Source organism: Phocoena phocoena, chromosome 10 (genome assembly GCF_963924675.1).
Source record: "Phocoena phocoena chromosome 10, mPhoPho1.1, whole genome shotgun sequence".
Taxonomy (NCBI): domain Eukaryota; kingdom Metazoa; phylum Chordata; class Mammalia; order Artiodactyla; family Phocoenidae; genus Phocoena; species Phocoena phocoena.
The window spans coordinates 31,463,767-31,483,982 of record NC_089228.1 but is presented as its reverse complement, the minus strand read 5'-3'; the positions used below and the strand labels follow the sequence as shown (position 1 = coordinate 31,483,982).

General features: G+C 37.8%; 1 protein-coding gene across 20 annotated transcripts in view; it reads left to right on the top strand.

Annotated features, from left to right (window-relative positions):
- Window positions 1–20,216, top strand: part of SLMAP (sarcolemma associated protein) — a 150,339-nt gene that overhangs the window by 47,460 nt on the left and 82,663 nt on the right. For 19 of the 20 annotated variants that reach the window (XM_065885824.1, XM_065885816.1, XM_065885812.1 and 16 more), the window contains exon 2: window positions 14,988–15,135. In XM_065885824.1, coding sequence (XP_065741896.1) covers window positions 14,988–15,135 — 148 coding nt within the window. Of the gene's footprint in view, window positions 1–14,987; window positions 15,142–20,216 lie in introns of all 20 variants that reach the window. The other variant, XM_065885805.1, reaches the window with a different exon arrangement.

Genomic DNA, 20,216 nt, shown 5'->3' with positions numbered 1-20,216 from the left:
AATTCAAACCTTTAACGTATGCTCTGTTCCATATAGCATATTGCTATTTGGATGTAATACAGTTTGGCCTATCCTATGGTAAATCAAAACTTTATAGCTTCCATTCTAAAGTATGAATTATTTCATTTATTTGAAATGTATTTTAAAACATCATTTGTTACTTGTGTCTATTGGAACTTTCTGACAGGGAATAAATGTTATAGTTTTAAAAAGATGGAATTGTAATGCTGTTCAGACTATGATTTGGACATAGAGGGTTGGGAGTTAGAGGCTTAACCTGGAATAAAGCCTTGAGTCTCTGGTTCAGGTGTAATATTATTTAGTGAGAAATGTTACTTGAACAAGAAACCTTATTTGTTAAGATATTTAAACTGGGGCTTCAGAAAGAAAAGGAGGCTTTTAACAAGTATAGAGTGTGGGTGGGTGGAAGCAAGGGCTTTTTGGGTCCAAGCACAACATAAGCAAGCATCGTACCTGGGGCTTGTGTAGGGAATTGCTAGTAGTTACGCAAGGATGGAATGGATGGTACTTTTAGGAAGAGTGGAAAGTCCAGTTTGATAGGGTGATTGAGGTCATTATGAAAGATTTTGAAAGTTATCAGAGCTCTCAGATTTAATTTTTTTTTTTTTTTTTAAATATTTATTTATTTGGCTGCACCAGGTCTTTAGTTGTGGCATGTGGGATCTAGTTCCCTGACCAGGGATCGAACCCAGGCCCCCTGCATTGGGAGCGTGGAGTCTTAACCACTGGACCACCAGGGAAGTCCCTCAGATTTAATTTTGAAGGCAAAGGGTCAACAGCCATTTTACAAAGGGAAACAAAATGGTCAGGTTTGTATTTTAGGAAATAAATCTAGCATCAGTGTAGAGGGTGAAGAGTGTGGAATCATAGCCATCGTCTTTGCAAATGTTACAGGCCTGAGTTAGAGGAACAGTAATGGGGAGGGAAAGGCAGTGTGGAATTGAGAGATTATTCTGAATCAGAATTCCTAGGAATTGGTGACATATTGGATGCCCTATGGGGTTATTGACATTATTACTACTGATAGTATTTGTTGTTATTACTGTTTTGCACTTGCTCTAAGTGACTTTGGAAAGTCACATTCTATTTTTAGCAGCTGATAGCTGAATTCCTATTCACAGATGCTCAGGAAATGGTGGGTAAATGATGGAATGAGTCAGGGCTATAAATATCACACTCACGAAATATTTATTTAAAATACTTGTTTGGGGCTTCCCTGGTGGCGCAGTGGTTAAGAATCCACCTGCTAATGCAGGGGACACGGGTTCGAGCCCTGGTCTGGGAAGATCCCACATGCCGCGGAATAACTACGCCCGTGCGCCAGAACTACTGAAGCCAGTGCACCTGGAGCCCGTGCTCTGCTGCATCAAGAGAAGCCACCACAATGAGAAGCCTGCGCACCGCAACAAAGAGTAGCCCCCACTCACTGCAACTAGAGAAAGCCCACGCGCAGCCCCAACGTAGCCAAAAATAAATAAACTTATTTAAAAAAATAAAATACTTGTTTGATACCTGTTCAGCAGGCATTTTATTAAGGGCTAGGGATATCACTTATCTTGATCTTCAAGGGATTTGCCATGGTCATGAGGTGTCTAATAAACCTTATTTGCCATTCTTACTTTCTGTGTCATCTTTGGGCATATAATTTAACTTCTTACCCTGTCTGTTCATGTGGGATACTACTTATTTCATAGTATTCTGAAGTTTAGATAAGGTTGTGTGTATAAAGTGCCTAGCATAGTCCCTGACATATGCTTGTTCCCTTTTAATCTGCCATGGACATGGAAGCTGGGAAACTCAAATTTATTAGGATTGTTATGTCAAATAGGTGGTAGAAGGTAGTGAATGCATTTCTGAAAGAAATTTTGAAAGTTCACTTTTCCTGATAATTTGGCATCATAAGGCCTGATTGCTGTTTTATGATTTTATTGTGACTGTAGAGAGGTTACTTAGATGGGTTGCTTGTGTTTCAGCCTCAACCTGCGGATCCATCAAATGAACAAAATCATTCCTAATTCATGTGATGGTTGGTAGAAACATTAGAGATAGTGGTTGTGAAATGACCAGACAAACATAAGTAGCATAGCAGAATAGTTGAGATTAAAAACTTTAAAATGTACATCTCTCCCCATTACTACCTTTGGCAGGTTAGTTAACCTATTTTAGTCCTAATTTCTTTATCTGTGGTATAGGGATAATAAAACATCTACCTCATAGGACTGTTTTAAAGAATAAGTGGAAGACTGCATGGAAAGTAGTTTATCCAAGCATATGGTAAGAACTCAAAAAAACTTGTGATTATTGTAAATTATGTGGTATCTTTTTGACACTGTTGAGCAATTAACTCTTCTTTGGCTTTGCTCTGTGTTTAAAATTTCTGTATACATAGGTGAATTCTGGATATAAGTGATGTTGCCTTTCATGGTAGTGAAAGAAATCAACAACGCTTCTAATAGAAAAACTTCCCAGCAGCTTCACCTTTGGCCCTTAAAACCTTGGGAAAATGTTTAAGCCTTTGTTTTAAAGCTGTAGGTGGAGGTGGAATTTGAATGTGATACTTTCTGTTACTAAATTTCAGTTCAAAATTAAAAAAAGAATTAGTGACTCTTAATTGGGGGCATTACCTACTCATCCTGAGAAACAGTGGATGTCATGAGAGATATTGGGAAATGTCATGAGAGATATTGGGAATAGACTATGTTTTGAATATCTGAATCATGTGGGGGGCAGAAAAATGGGAGCCTCTGCACTATACTCAACCCCGTAAGGGGTTTATTTTCTTTGGTCCCAATAGTCATTTCCCATTGTTTCATAAATTTCATCATTATTATTTCTATATATTCACTTATAGTCCTCAGTAACTGTTTTCTCTTCTCTTTCAAAGTAGAAGTATTATAATTTTTAAAGAACTCCCCTATGGATGTGTGAATTGTCAAAGCCTTGAGGAGATAAATCTCTTGAAGAATTAACTGTCACTAAAAACAGGGAGACGTGAGTAAAGAACAAGTTGTCTTCAACATTAAAATTATATGCCAACCTGAGTGGTTATGCTTAAAGAATAGAAAAGGCCATCATAATCATTTTGATTACTTTATTAAGCATTTTAAAAAGCTATGAATGTTCTTTTGGGGGGCAGATGTACTATTTGTGTCTTTTAACATTTCCATTTAGCTTGTTTGCCAAATAGACTGTTTCATGTGTGGGCAGTTTTTTGTTTTTGTTTTCCTAAATAAGATCTAGATTCCTGTTTTGCCAATTTTGCTCATCTTTAATGGAAAAAAATTAATTTCTCCTTCTCCCCTACGTCCTGGTGACTGTATAAATCAATATCAACTGTCCTTAGATTTAGCCCATAGTGTGCATTATTAAACAATATGTAGGGCTACATCCTTTAAATATAGTGACCTTGTTCTGTATTTCCCACAAATGTGATCACAATGATTTCCTTTTGTGGCAAACAAGACTGTTATTCTATGGGTGAGGTTTTTTAACTATCAGAGATAAAGAATGGATGTGCAGTTATTTTATTGTTATTTCAGCTGACCTCAGGATGGTTTAAGCTAACATTTTGTGAGGAAAATAATGATCTATAAATTATTGTCAGAGTATTATGTATTTAAAATATCACAATATCCCTTTGCTCTATCCTTAATATGCTGAAATATGTGGTATTTTAATAAATACATGTTTATTTTAGGTATTGACGTTAAAATTTTAACGTTTGAGGTTAAGACCTCTTGGGGTCTAAATTGAGATCAGTATCTGTTCTTTAATTACCTCAGTAGGAGCTTCAAAGACAAAGAAGAATGCATCTTGCTGTGATTAACACACTGTGAGAGGAGAAAATAATCAGGATTTGCCTGTCAACCTATCAATTTTGCGTTATAGGAAATAGGTTAATCTCTTCCAAATTGGAATTTGGTACAGGCTTTCAGTAGCCTCACCTCTCAGAACTGTAGTGTTCTGATAATATGTTTATTTTGCATCTTGCTAAGATTCAGAAATCTAATTTACTTTGTCTTGAGTTCTCAGTGAAGGGTTGTCACAATTTTGTTTGCATATTTTAGAAGGGTGTAATCATTCTAGCTGTGTTTTATATGTTTTGTAATGTTTTCATTAAATTAAAAAAATTTCTCCTCCCCATCTTCTCTACTTCTGTTCTACATAATCGTATCTCTGTTCCTATGTAGAGAGATAGAAATACTTTTGCTTTCTCTTTCTATTATGGACTGGCTCCACAAGAAAGAATTACTTTACAACAAATGTGTCTGGGATGTCACTTGGAGATGGAAAAAGTCCTGGCAATTTCATAACATTTGTAAGACCTTTGGGTGTATATTGACAAGTTCATTCTAGTTTACTTGTGAGATTTTATTTTGGTGAGAACATTTTACCACTTTTCTATGTGTTTCCCTATGGCATGTGAATAAAACTTTTATTTCCCCCTTCAGTGGCACAACTTAAAAATTCCAGCCTCTGAAATATGTGGTGCTTTGCTAGTCAGGAAGCCAGGAAGGTTATATAAACAAATCCATATTGAACATGCTTATAAACTAAGTTTGTGTACTCTAAGAAATAACTAAATTGTTGGTGGCAAAAACGTACAAGTTATGGATCTACCTATTTCTAGTGACTCCCACTGTAGTTCATCCTACACACAGCTGCTGGATTATCAGAGCTGTTGGAATAATCTCTCTAAAACAGTATTTTCATCAAATCCTTTAGTAGTAGCTTCTGTCTTAAGAAATCTCAACTCCTAAGTGCAGTGCTCAGACCCTCTCTTTATAGCTTCACTTTATTTTATATTTCCCCACTTCTTCCTTTGTTTGTTTTTGGTTACCCTCTAGGGCTGGGCCTTAACTGTATATAAATATACTGTAATACCTGTTCCTCCTCCATCTCCTCCTTCTCCTTGCCTTTCATTCAGGTCACCTCTCTTACTCTTAAGTGTCTTGTTAGCAACTGACTGTGCCTAACTTTATTAATCCTAATCCTGCCTCTCAGGATTTTGGTACTTAATGCATACTCTCTTAATTTATTCTCAGTGTAGAGTTGCTCCGTATTTGATTTTATGGATGTGCAGTCTCTCCAGACAGGTGCCAAGTAAACGTTATAGATTAAAATGATTTGCCGTAATAGTGGAGTTAGAGTTGAAATTGGCTCTTCTTATTCTGATTGCTTCAGGAAAACTTCATAAACAAAGTGGGATTTCATAACTTTGGACTCAAAGACCAGAGACTGTTTAGTCTAAGTAGGAGAGAAGGAAGGCGTTGTGGAGGCTTTGAAGGAATAGCAGTGTCAAATCTGTGCTATCTGTGAGACCATGGCAATCTACTTAATATACCTGAGCCTCAGTTTCTTAATCTAGAAAATGGACATGGTAATAGCTACTTGGTAGGATTGTTGTGAAGATCAGAAGTGCTTGCACATAGCAGGCAGTCAATAAATGGTAGCTGTTATAGATTAGGGACTTGTGGAGTGACGCCATAAAAAATAATGGAGGAGGAAGCTCCAAAAATTGGTTTTCTTCACCAGGATGACTGTTAAGCTAGCATGAACTGTCTGAAGCAATTATTTTGGAACTCTGGAGTCTAAGCAAACACTTGCAGCATCCAGGGGAGTGCTTAATGAAGAAGAGGGTGATAAATTTCTGAGAATTTCAGTGTTTTGCACAGTGGCTACCATTTCCATCACCTAGCCCTGTGGTGGGTAACTGTGGGTATGGTGGCCCATGATTCCTGGTGTGACTTTGCTTGTCTTTCAAAAATTGGGGTTGTATGTTTTTGTCACTGCTTTTTTTTTTTTTTTTTGCGGTACACGGCCTCTCACTGTTGTGGCCTCTCCCGTTGCGGAGCACAGGCTCCGGATGTGCAGGCTCAGCGGCCATGGCTCACGGGCCCAGCCGCTCCGTAGCATGTGGGATCTTCTCGGACCGGGGCACGAACCCGTATCCCCTACATCGACAGGTGGACTCTCAACCACTGCGCCACCAGGGAAGCCCTTTGTCACTGCTTTTTATTGCTGAGGGCCTGGCACAGAGGCTGGCCATTGTTTCAAACCCCACAGACTAGAACAGCTTCTCTGGCATCTGCCAAGGGGATTAAAGAGACAAGACACACCCTTCCTGCCTTTTCTTATTGGATCCTGACATTTAAGGGAATCTCTGTTAGGTCACTGGATGACCATGGAGATGACAGAGACTTCAGTGATGATACACGACAAAGAATATAGTCTTTGAAAAAATTGTTTGGAAAAGTCAGTAAATAAACTGGTGACTGCAGCCTTCATCAAGTAACAACAGCAATCCCTAGGGTAAGGAGAGAACCTGATTTCTGTAGTTACCACGTTACAATATTCAAGATGTCCAATTCTCAAAAAAAATTACAAAGCATATAAAGAAATAGAAAATTATGGCCCATTCACAGGAAAAAAAAAAGAAATTGACAAAAGGCATCCCTGAGGAAGCCCAGACATTGGACTTACTAGACAAAGACTTTTTTTTTTTTTTTTGCGGTATGCGGGCCTCTCACTGTTGCGGCCTCTCCCGTTGCGGAGCACAGGCTCCGGACGCGCAGGCTCAGCGGCCATGGCTCACGGGCCCAGCCGCTCCGCCGCATGTGGGATCTTCCCGGACTGGGGCACGAACCCGTATCCCCTGCATCGGCAGGCGGACTCTCAACCACTGCGCCACCAGGGAAGCCCACAAAGACTTTTTAAGTTAACCGTTTTTAATATGCTCATAATGCTGAAGGAAACCATGGACAAATTAAAGAAAAACAGGAGAACAATGTGTGAATAAGTGTGATAGATCAGTAGAGAGATAGAAATTGTAAAAGTATTAATACAATAGCTGAAATAAAAATTCAGTGGAAGATTCAGTGACAGATTTGAGCAGGAGGAAGGAGTCAAACTTGAAGTTAGGGCAATTGAAATACTCTGTCTGAGGACTAGAAAGAAAAAAGATGAAGAAAAATGAACAGTACCTAAGGGACCTATGAGACACCATCAAGTGTACCAACATATGCATTTTGGAAATCCCAGAAGAGAGTAAGAAAGGGGCAGAAAAAAATTGTTTGAAGAAATAATGGCTGAGGAGAACTTCACAGTTATAGTTCTTACATTTACGTCTCTGATCCACTTTGAGTTAATTTTTGTATATAGGGGGAGGAAGGGGTCCAACGTTTGCAAGTGGTTATCCAGTTGTCCCGTCACCATTTGTTGAGGAAACTGTTCTTTTCCTATTGGATGGACCCTGTTCTTTTTCAAGATTGTTTTGCCTATTCAGGGTCCCTTGCAATTCCATATACATTTGAGGATTGACTTTTCCATTTCTACAAAAAAGGCGATTAGGATTCTGGTAGGGATTGCATTGACTCTTGGGACCAGTTTGGGTAATATTGACACCTTAATATTTAGTCTTCCAATCCATGAACACAGGATGTCCTTCTGTTTACAGGCATACCTTAGAGATATTGTGGGTTCAGTTCCAGGCCACCACAATAAAGCAAATATCGCAATAAAGCGAGTCACATGAATTTTTTGGTTTCCCAGTGCATATAAAAGTTATGTTTACACTATACTGTAGTCTGTTAAGTGTGCAATAGCATTATGTCTAAAAAAAAACAATGTACATACCTTAATTAAAAGAAATGCTGTTGGAAAAATGGCGCCAATAGATTTGTTTGACCTAGGGTTGCCACAGCCTTCAATTTGTAAGAAATGAAATGTCTGTGAAGCACAGTAAAGTTAAGTGCAATAAAATGAGCTATGCCTGTATTTGTCTTTAATTTGTTTCAGCAGTATTTCGTAGTTTTCATTGTACGAGTTTTTTACTTCTTTGGTTAAATTTATTCCTAGGTATTTTATTTAGATGCTATTATAAATTGAATTGTTTTCTTAATTTCCATTTTGGATTGTTCATTGCTGATGTATACACACGACTGATTTTTCTGTTTTTCTTATAAACTGCAACTTTGCTGAATTTGTTTGTTAGCTCTAGTATCTTTTTTATGGGTTCTATGGGATTTTCCTTGTAGAGAATCTTGTCATCTGTGAATAGACATAGTATACTTCTTCCTTTCCAATTTGGATGCCTTTTATTTCTTTTTCTTGTATCTGGCTAGAACTTCAGTACAGTATTGTGTAGCAATGGTGAAAAGTAGGCTTTCTTGCCATGTTCCTGATCTTAGGAAGAAAGCTTTCAGTCTTTCACCATTGAGTATTATGTTAGCTGTGGGTTTTTCATAAATGTCCTCTATCATGTTAAGGAAGTTCCTTTCAGTCCTAGCTTTCTGGGTTGTTATTTTTTGTTTTTGTTTTTTTAAATGTCATGAAAGGATATGGGATTTTGTCAAATGCCTTTTCTACATCAATTGAGATGATCTTGTGGTTTCATTTTGGTTTTTTCCTTTTTTCTATTAATGTGGTATATTATATTGATTGACTTATGTTGAACCACTTGGATAAATCCCACTTTTTCAGCAAGCCAAGCCACTGCTTTTCCATCATGGGTGAGTTCTGAGTTAGGCTAAACAGAGGTGAGAGCCTCTAGTCAGACCTTCAGGTAGCCCCCAGACACGTTAGAGTAGACGGACACAGTAATTTGCAATTTAGGTCTGCTCTCTCTGGAACTAGGTAACCGGGTCCCACAGTGGGAATTCAGGCTGATGTCTTCAAGGCTTCTGTTTTACAGGGGGAAGGGAGGGGACAAGGGTGAGGAATGCCACGAAGATTTCCAACTTTTTTTTTTTTTTTGGCTGTGTTGGGTCTTCATTGCTGTGCGCAGGCTTTCTCTGGTTGCGGCGAGCAGGGTCTACTCTTTGTTCAGTGCACGGGCTTCTCACTGCAGTGGCTTCTTGTTGCAGAGCACGGGCTCTAGGCTCATGGGCTTCAATAGTTGTGGTGCGCGGGCTCAGTAGTTGTGGCTCATGGGCTCTAGAGCACAGGCTCGGTAGTTGTGGCACATGGGCTTGGTTGCTTCGTGGCATGTGGGATCTTCCTGGCCCAGGGATTGAACCTGTGTCCCCTGCACTGGCAGGCAGATTCTTAACTACTACGCTACCAGGGAAGTTCCAAGATTTCCTGCCATTTTTAAGTTGCCTTATTCTTGATTCAGTGTTCACATGGTTGCTGTAAAACTTTGCTTTCCAAGGCTCTGATGAAGTTGGTTCTGACAGTTTCTGCTTGTTTCTTCAGCCTTTGTGTGGGGATAAGAGCTTGGAGCCGCCTACTCTGTCGTTTTGCTGATTTCACTTTCTTCATTTGTTTTGATTCAAAAAAAAATTCCTTCTTTTTATTTCTTATTTCTCTTAAGACATTTTTTGTTATATTTAGTTACTTGTGTCCTTTTAATTTTATACTCATTCCTGAAATGATTTCCCTTTTTTTTCTATGTCTTTTTGAGTTCTTTCACCTTTCCCTGAGTTTTGTAATTGTGATTTATATTTCTTTTTCGTGCCTTGAGTTATTTTCTTAATGTCTTTTAGCTTGTTCTGAAATAGTATAATTTTGATCTGTTCCCGAGATTTGTCTGTCATTATGTGTAGGGAATGTTATTTTGCTCTTTATTATTTTCTTTAAAAAAACTAACTGTATGGCATGGGACACTGATATTTTTCTGTTGCTCATTTTTATGTGTAATTTGTTTTCCTGAACTTACAGAAGGGGGTCATGATTCAGGATAAATTTTCTGATGTCACAGAGCTCCTTCTTCTGTTGTTTTTGTAAAATGTTTAAAAATACGATGGCTTCCTTTCCCCTTTTCTACTTTTATCTGGGTCTTTTTCTTTCCTTGTCTCTATTGTCCCTGCCCTGATCAATTTTGGTTCCATACCCAACAGCTTTCCCACAGTGTGGAGCCCTATCCTTGAAGGCAGCTTTGGTTGGTAGGTTGGTTTTAAGAATTTATAAGACTCAGACTTCTCCAGCCTTTTTCAGGATCTACCTCATACTCACTTGTTAGTGGATTGGGCCGAACCTTTCCCATTTTCATCTTCTCTTCTCAAATTAGCTATCATATAGTCCAGTAAATATCTAGTGACTATTCTGAGGTTCTCAAGTCCCTCAAATCCTGCATTGTTTCCATATACACATCCTCCTGCACAGATGCTGATTTCATGAAGGTCTTGTGACTGTTGATGGTTTTCCCCGCTTGTATTTTGAGGTTCATATGGATAATTTGTCACCAATTTTTGTTGCAAACGTTGCCCATGGGATTTTGGTTTTGCTGTCTTAGTCACTTTTTTTGATTTTAGGTGGTGATTCAAGTAAATTAAAAATCTATGATGTATGGAGTCTTGCCTGGTGGTCCAGTGGTTAAGACTCCACACTTCCACTGCAGGGGACAGAGGTTTGATCCCTGGTCAGGGAACTAAGATTCTGCATGCTGCGTGGTGCAGGCCAAGAAAAAGAAAAAAGAAAAATCTATGATGTAGTATCTGCCATCTAGAATCCAGAATCTACTCTGCAGTCACATTTTAAAAACCCCCCTGTATGGACTTAGAATTTCTGGCCTCTGGCCTGTGGCACATCTCCTGGGTTTGTGCTTTGTTCTGAAGCTTTAATTCAAATGTTATTAATCTATTGGTGGTTGGATTTTTTTTTTATAATTACTATCATCATACCTGTGTGTGTGTGTGTGTGTGTGTGTGTGTGTGTGTATGTATTTATTTATTGGCTGCATCGGGTCTTAGTTGACGCATGTGGGATCTTCACTGAGGCATGTGGGATCTTTTGTTGCGGCTCACGGGCTTCTCTCTAGTTGTGACATGTGGGTCTCTTTTTTTCCTCTCTCTCTAGTTGTGGTGCACAGGCTCCAGACTGTGTGGGCTCTGTAGTTTGCAGCACACGGGCTCTCTCATTGAGGGTGCAAGCTCAGTAGTTGTGGCACACGGGCTTAGTTGCCCCACAGCATGTGGGATCTTAGTTCCCCGACCAGGGATCAAACCCGCGTCCCCTGCATTGGGAGGCGGATTCTTTACCACTGGACCACCAGGGAAATCCCTATTGGTGGTTGGATATTGCAAAAACCTGTCAACGTAGAAAAGCTAGAAAGAAGCAGTTTATCATTATAGTGGAAATGAAAGCATTTACAAATTGCAGCGAAGCTGAAAGTGATGCAAAATGTATTTGTTTATGGAGTGAAAGAGCAGAAAACTTTCTGAAGGCCAAAGAGCAAATTATGCAACCTGTAAAGAGCTGTGCCTGCGTCTTTGAAGGTAATCGTAATAAGCAAGAAACAAGGAAAAGTGACTGATGGGGTAAGGACAACCTTTCAGTTCAAGGATCAGCATCAGTGGTTGATTTGGGGGAGCTTAACCTTCAGTCAGGGGAAGGCAGGGAGTTAATTGAAGATAAAGCCTGAAAACAGTGAAAGTTGAACTTTGGCCACGAGCTACAGGGTTTTTATAAATTCCGGGCTCCTTACACATCTGCTCAGCATCAAAGTGAATGCCCATAGGCTAATACAAACACCAGAGATGCTTGGGCGTTCCTTAGGCTACTAGGAAATAAAGATAGTTGAAGCTTCAACAAGATTTGTTTTTTAGAGTAGTTAAAATTTTTCTCTTTTGGGACTTCCCTGGTGGCACAGTGGTTAAGAATCAGCCTGCCAGTGCAGGGGACGCAGGTTCGATCCCTGGTCCGGGAAGATCCCACATGCTGCGGAGCAACTATGCCTGTGCGCCACAACTACTGAGCCTGCGCTCTAGAGCCCGAGAGCCACAACTACTGAGCCCATGTGCCACAACTAGTGAAGCCACGCACCTAGAGCCCATGCTCCACAACAAGAGAAACCACAGCAATGAGAAGCCCACGAACCGCAACAAAGAGTAGCCCCCACTCGCAGCAACTAGAGAAAGCCCGTGCGCAGCAATGAAGACCCAATGCAGCCAAAAATAAATAAATCAAAAAAAAAAAAGCCTGATAGAAAAAGATGTATCAGCATAGAGGAGAAAGATATTTCTGGTTTGAAAGTGACAAAGGACCAACTGACATACCTGCTATGGGAGATGCATCCAGGGACTGTAAGCAGTGTCACTTGCGAGTGCCTTGCAAATAAGTTGACTTATTTATACCTATCTAACCTGATAGTAAATAGAATAGCTTCTGTACAATGTAGACTGAATAGTGGCAGATTGTTTCATAGAAGGTGCAAAAACATTTTTAATAACAGTTTTTCAAAACACCAAGGGCAGAAGGTTAAATCAGTGAAAATATTTCTGCAGGGAAGTAAACAATTGCAGTCTAGCTATACTCAAGTGGGGAGGCTCAGGGGCATGAGTGGAGGTTAGTGTGGCTGAGAGGGATAAGGGAGGAAAATAGTGTGAGTTAATGAGTTTGGAGAGGGAACCAAGAGCCATATCATGTGGGGCTTTATTGGCTGTAATGGTAAGAACTTTGGACTTTCTTCCAAGGTGTTTGGAAGCCATTAGCTGGTTGAGAGCAGAGGATCAATGAGCAACTAACGTAAATGGTATGTTCAAGCTAAATGAAGGCCAAAGATACCATGGTGTGCTCTGGACATAATATAGACATATTAGAATGAAAAGAACATGGGTTAATATTGATTAAAAATTTTTTTAATTTGAAAATTTATGGTTTTAGAGTTAAGAGCTACAAACATGAGGTGTTGAGATATATGTGTGTGTATGTGTATACACATAGAAAAGCACACACACATTTTTGTTTTTCAAACAGTTTTCTAAACAGTACTGAACCTCATTTCATATGTTCTTACTTTTGTTCTCTTAATTTTTTTTTTTTTAAACCACTAGTAACAGCCCACTAAATTGACTTAGTAACACACTAATGGATCAGAATTTGAAGTTTGGAAACCACTGTAAATCTATAATCCCCTTATTTGGCTTGCCAAGGCACATATAACTGAAAACGACCAAACCAGAATTCAGATATTGCCGCATTTCCCAAGAATATATTAAAATTAAAAAACAAACTCGTTTATACAGTGCAACAGTAGGTTCCAGTGTAGAAAAAATCTTGAGGATAATTGTTCCTACTTGAGCATATTGCCTGTGCTTATCTCCCTGGTGTGAAATATTAAGGCCTCTAAGTTTCAAATGGATTTGTAAAATATCAACACAATTTTCTTTATTAATGGTCTGTAACTAACTATATAAACTGCTAGCCAAAGTAACAGTTGGTCTCTTTTTGAATTATAAACAGAGACTAAGTCATTTATAGACAGCTTGGTGGCCTTGAAATTGTCACCTAGGAATTAATGAAAAGAAATGTCATTTTCGTATCTTCTGCAAATTGCTTATTCTTCTGTTGTGTTTCATTTTGGAAGAGGGTTTTTGGAAGGAGTGAAGGATAAATGAAACATAAAGGTCAGTGTGAAGTAATGGGGGAAAAATGTCCCTTTTAATTCTGTGATATAAATCCCTGCTTCTGTATTCCATAGCTCTGTGACTTTGGAAAGATACTTGCCTGTGCCCCAATTTTCTCACTTATAAATGGAAATAATATCTATAACATAGCTTTAATGTTAAGGTTAAATAAGGGCCTGGTGGTACAACATGTATTTTAATAAATATTAGTTTTCTTCTTTCCTTTCTTCCTTAGGAAGGCATTCAGTGAAAATGTGTTGCTAGAATAAGCAGGGCTGGAGAGTGTAGAAAGATGCAAAAAGAAAGGTACATCTTTTTTTATTGGTTGTTCTCTTCCTAGTAAGTCTATTGTGTGTGATCCCAGTTGTTCCTAATTTCTCTTGGAATAGGTAGGTGATAAATAGGTAGGCTTCCTGTGCCTCCTGCTGTCCCTTCCCTTGTTAAAGAAGGAAGATTACCCAAGTGATGAAAGGCAAGTTTGGGGGGGCCAGGAAGTGGTCCCTTCGTAGTTGATTCCAGTATTTTAGTTTCTAGTGTCTCCAAAATGTTTATCACAAAGAGTTTACTGAAGTGTTGGGCCTGATACGACGTATGTTAGTTAACTGATAGCAATTAATATAGGTGCTACCTAATACCAATTGTCCTTGCCTGTGGAATAAACAGCACTTCCTTTGACTTAACCCAGAAATCCTAGGAGCAAAGTTACAAAGTCAGAGTGAGATGGAAAGATAAAATTAGAGTTTTGTGTAGCTGGCTTAAAAAAAAGAAAATAACAGCTTTATTGAGATATAATTTATACCATAAAATTCAGTCTTTTAAAATGAACAATTCATTGCTTTTTAGTATATTCACAGAGTTATGCAACCATCACCACTATCTAATTTTAGAACCTTTTAATCACCCCAAAAGGAAATCTTATACCCATTAGCAGTTATTCACCCCACCCCATCCCACCCTCTGCCCCAGCACCTCAGCCCCTTGCAACCACTAATGTGCTTTTTATCTCTATGGATTTGCTTATTCTGGATATTTCATATAAATGGAATTACATAATATATGTCTTTTGTGACTGACTTCTTTTACTTAGCATAAGGTTTTAAAAGTTCATCCATGTTATAGCTTGAATCAATACTTCATTCCTTTTTATTGCAAAATAATATAATTCATGTGGCTATACTATGTTTTGTTAACCCGTTCATCAGATGATGGGCATTTGGGTTGTTTCCATTTTTTGGCTATAAGGAATAATGCTGCTATGAACATTCATGTACAAGTTTTAGTGAAGACATATGTTTTCAGTTCTCTTCAGTATATACCTCAGAGTAGAATTGCAGGGTCATATGCTAACTTTTTGTTTAACATTTTGAGGACCTTGTAAACTGTTTTCTGAAGTGATATACCATTTTGTCCAGCTGGATTTTAAATCACCCAGTTTCAGGGTTCTAATTTCATATGTAATGAAGGAGAATCTTAGCTGAAATAAGTGGTTTGAATTGATAGGGGAAAAAAATCTACCTGCAGTAGTTTGCAAAGTTGGAAGTATTGATACTATTTTTTAAAAGTAGGTTTGGAATTATTACTGCTAATCTTTGGCTCTTTTTTTAAATTTTATTTTTGCAGTTTTATCTCCAAGACACTAAAAGTAGTAATGGTACCTTTATAAATAGTCAGAGATTGAGTCGAGGCTCTGAAGAAAGTCCACCATGTGAAATTCTTTCCGGTGACATTATCCAGTTTGGGGTAGATGTGACGGAGAACACACGGAAAGGTACGGGTATGGATCGATTTTTCCTATTATTTATCTTGTTTGTTTAATTTTTTATTCTGTTGTTTAATGTTACAAAACATTTCATGCTTGCAAAAGCAATTTAAGTACAACATTTTATGCAGTGAAAAGTTGAGTCTCTCACTTTCCCTATCGTTTTTCTAAAATTTTAAATTCTAAAATGTTAAAGAATTTATATTCTTTATCACAGTATGAAAACACAGGGCACTGCTGTGTCAGTTAGAAAACAGTTGGCTGTGGTGATGCTGTACTCAACCAATAGGAGCTTAAACCATAAGGATATTTCTTGTTAACTTATTAACAACAAGCCTGGAGGTAGCTAGGTCCAGACTTTGTTCACTTGGCTCAGTGATGTTATCAGGAATCCAGAGGGTCTTACTGTCCTCCCATTTTGTTATCCCTTACATGTTGGTTTTTTACGCTTTTGCTTGTTGCCTCATGGTCTAAGGGTGATGGCTGCAGCCCCAGGCTTTATTTTCCTCACACCAGTGTCCTAGGCAAAAAAGATAAGGTGGGGGCAAAATGCCTTTTTGTGTGGCTCTCTTTTCATGTTTGAAAGAACAATCTTTCATAGACTCCTTCCAGCAGATTCTTTCTTTTGTCTCACTGGCTGCATGGGTAGGTCACATACATACCTTTAACTGTAGCTACAAAGGAGCCTGGGAAGGAAGTTACTTGGCAAAGGGAAGCAGGAGATCCGTGACTGGCATAGATCAATTATGATTTATCCCTTTTGGTTGTGTCTTCATTGTTGCCCCAAACAAAATCAGAATTCTGTAGGCAGCTACCACGAATATAAAATTTCATGTCTCAAGTATTTGAAACTAGGATTTCTCTAGCTAAATAAATTTAGATTAATTTTACAATTCTGAGGCTTTTTGGCCCTACCTAGTTCACTGTTTACTTTATGACCAAGAAATTATATGGCTGAATCATAAAACTAAATAAATAGGAACCAAAAGTATGCAGTCCCACTGTCTCAGTTTAGTATAGACAGTGGAACTGATTGGCAAGTTTCTCCTTTTGTTTCTCTGAGCACACTCTGATCTGATAATATCCTAAGTCATTAGTCTCTGGCATTTTGCACAGTAGATATGGGAACCCAGGGGGTGCTGGTGATGATAGTGTGTGTGTGTACACGTGCATATACGTTTACATACTGCAACTGCAGTATTATTTTTGCTGGGTTTTGTTGGCCTCCTCAGAGTGTTAGGTTTTTTGTTTGCTTGTTTGTTTTTTTAAGGTGTTAGGTTTTGAAATTTGGATGTGTGTAGGGCCAACGTCTTAGGAATTTTCATTTACAAAATCAAAATAGAAGGGAAAGTTTGTATTTTGATGCAAAATATTGAGTGCTCCTTACTAAGAGAACTCAACTTATGTATAAACATACTGAGAACAGCTGCAGTGGACACTCTGATATCTGCTGTTGCCACATCACACCTCCTCTGCTAGCAAGTCATTCAGCAAACATTTACAGAACCCCAGCTGTGAGAAGCCCACAGAGAAGACAGAATTTGATTACACTGTCTTTCTCTCCAAGGAATATCTATTTTCTTGGCTTGCATTTCTCAAAGAGAATTAAAAGGTGTTAATTGATAGAAGAATGAAGTAATCAAATACATTTAGGAATGCTTAGTTAACCAAAGATAGTCAGGACTTCTCCGACCTATAACATGCTAACATATATGCAGATCTTCAAGGGGGTGACTGATATAAGATGTAGGTAAGTTCCAAACTCCTTCCCTCTCTTCTTCCCCATCTAGCTGTGGGGGCTACCTTAGAAAATGCTGTAGAAAGCTAAGAGGACAACTCTGAGATTCAGGGTTACTATTAGTACAATATTATTTTGACAACGTAGATTCTTGCAGGCTTCTTTGAAAATTTATCTTTTATGCCAACTTTAAGGAAAGTAAAGAAAAATTTCTTCATCATTTAAAATGTTGTTTCTTTTGGTATTTATTGCCTTCAAAAAGTTGACTTATATTACGCATGGCCTCTTGGGATACAGCTGTGTCACGAGTTGAGTGTTACTGTTTAAACATATGCTTTAAAAAATAAAAAAAAAGGTGCTCTATGCTAAACAGTATTATGATAAGCTTTATATCACTTGGAAAATCCTACTGAAATTGTACAACACTACTGGATAACCCCTGGATCAAAGAAGACATCAAAAAGGGAATTTCAAACTATGTGGAAAGGAAAGGAGACTTTCATACCAAAATACAGTAAATCCTTTACTCAGATAAAAATTTATAATCTTAAATATTTTCCGTGTTAAAGAAGAAAGACAAACAATGAAGGAAGTTGGCACTTAGAAGAAATTAGAAAAAGAACAACGAGAAAAAGAAGTTAGGAAGAAGAAATAAAAAAGCAGAAATTAATGAAGTGAACAAAAAACTCTGAAAGGGATTAAACAAACCCAAAGGCTGGATCTTTAAAACAAAACAGTAAAATAAAATAGGTAATTAATAAGCCTTGATTCCTTTATTAGGTTAAAAAAAATATAAGGAATGAGAAAGGAGATATAAACACAGATATGGGATATACCAAAAGAATTAATAGAGACTGTTACATGCCAAACTATGACAAAGAAAAAAAAAAAAAAAACTAGAGTAAATTAATGTTTTCCTGGCAAAATTATCCCAAGATGTAGGAAACTTTTAAGTTGATTTCTTTAAAAGAGACTAAAAAAAGTTATTAAAGATTGACCAGAAATGGGCATTCACAGCTGAATTTGGTCTTACTAAAGAACAGATAAATCCAATGTTGTTTAAATACTCCAACATAGGTGAAGGTGGGAAGCTCTCAAAATCCTTTGAAGAAGCCAGCAGCCTGTCATTAGTGCCAAATTCTGATACAGATAAAGTACAAAGAAGAAAATTGTAACAAATTTCATTTGTGACAATAGATTAAAAAATCCTGATTAGGGTATTAATAAATTAAATTCAGAAATGAAACTATGTCTGTGAGTCTATTTTTGTTTTGTAAATAAGTTCATTTACATCATTTTTTAAGATTCCACATATAAGTGATACCATATATTTGTCTTTCTCTATCTGACTTACTTCACTTAGTATAATAATCTCTGGGTCCATCCATGTTGCTGCAAATAGCATGATTTCATTCTTTTTTATGGCTGAGTAGTATTCCATCATCTATATAAACCACATCTTCTTTATCCATTCATCTGTCTATGTCTATCTGTCTATGGACATTTAGGTTGCTTCCATGTGTTGGCTGTTGTAAATAGTGCTTCTATGAACATTGGGGTGCACATATCTTTTTGAATTATGTTTTTCTCTGGATACATGCTCAGGAGTGGGATTGCAGGGTCATATGGTAACTCCATTTTTAGTTTTTTAAGGAACCTCCGTACTGTTCTCCATAGTAGCTGCACCAATTTACATTCCCACCAACAGTATAGGAGGGCTCCCTTTTCTCCACACCCTCTCCACCAATTATTATTTGTAGACTTTATAATAATGACCATTCTGACCCACAGGAGGTGGTATCTCATTGTAGTTTTGATTTGCACTTCTCTAATAATTAGCGATGTTGAGATCTTTTCATGTGACTATTGGCCATCTGTATGTCTTCTTTGGAGAAATGTCTATTTAGATCTTGGGCCCATATTTTTGATTGGGTTGTTTTTTTTCTGTTATTGAATTGTATGAGCTGTTTGCATATTTTGGGAATTAAGCCCTTGTTGGTAGCATCATTAGCAAATATTTTCTCCCAGTCTGTAGGTTGTCTTTTCATTTTGTTTATGGTTTTGTTTGCTGTGCAAAAGCTTATAAATTTAATTAGGCCCCATTTGTTTATTTTTGTTTATATTTCCATTACTCTAGGAGACCGATGCTCTATAGTGCTTTTGAATACATTTATAATAAGGATATCAAATTAGATCCTTGAAATGATAAAAACTAGTTTGTGGGGATCTGTGAAAGGATTTTTTTGCATCATTGTGCATAGTACAAAACACAATGGAAGGATAATTTTTATATTTCCCTTCATGCAGGTATTAAAAAGAATACATTAGTATTATATGAATTGCAGGGATTTCTGTAAGATATATTGTTGAGTGAGGAAAGGATTACTTTAGTAATTTCATTATTTTTAAAAAGTATCATCAGTCTCTATAAATGTACATTTATATGCATGTGTTTATGTATGATTTTATGAACATGGGAAAACATGGAAGAATGCATACATACTAGTCATTAATGTGAGTCTTCCTGGAGTTTGATTGGAGAGGAGGAGTAAAGGAGAAGTGGGAGCCAAATTAAAAAGGGCAAGACTAGCAAAACTGAAATAAAACCCCTCTAGGATATATGATATTTATGTATTTGTATGAAATAATATATGTGTAAAAGGAAATTTTAAAAATATATATATGATATATAAAAGTGTTTTTATATTTGTGTGTATGTATATAAAAATCAGGATTTTTGTTAAAAATGTGATGAATCTGAGGTCATTGAACATATGAGTTCATATTAGTGTGTCTTCTTTTCCAAGCTCGCCAAAACAAGCTGATTTTGATGTTTGGCTTTCCACACAGTGTGGCTTCAGGGAAAAGATTTATTGGTCAACACTTTAGTAATACCCTGCCCTATAGATATAAAATGTTATTGCAAACAAATAGGATGACTTTCTAATATATATATATATATATATATATTTTTTTTTTTTGCGGTATGCGGGCCTCTCACTGCTGTGGCCTCTCCCGTTGCGGAGCACAGGCTCCAGACATGCAGGCTCAGTGGCCATGGCTCACGGGCCTAGCCGCTCCGCAGCATGTGGGATCTTCCCGGACCGGGGCACGAGCCCGTGTCCCCTGCATTGGCAGGTGGACTCTCAACCACTACGCCACCAGGGAAGCCTTCTAATAGATTTTTAAAAAAAAAAGAAAGAAAGAAAACGAAAAAGGAAGAGAGAAAGCCAACCTATCAGATCCTCCTGGAATGGGATCCTTAACAACCCGATTGCTGGCCACTCCTCTGTTCACAAACCCACAAACTGCTCAGATGGCATGAGTTTTCTGGGTCATACATTACAGTAAC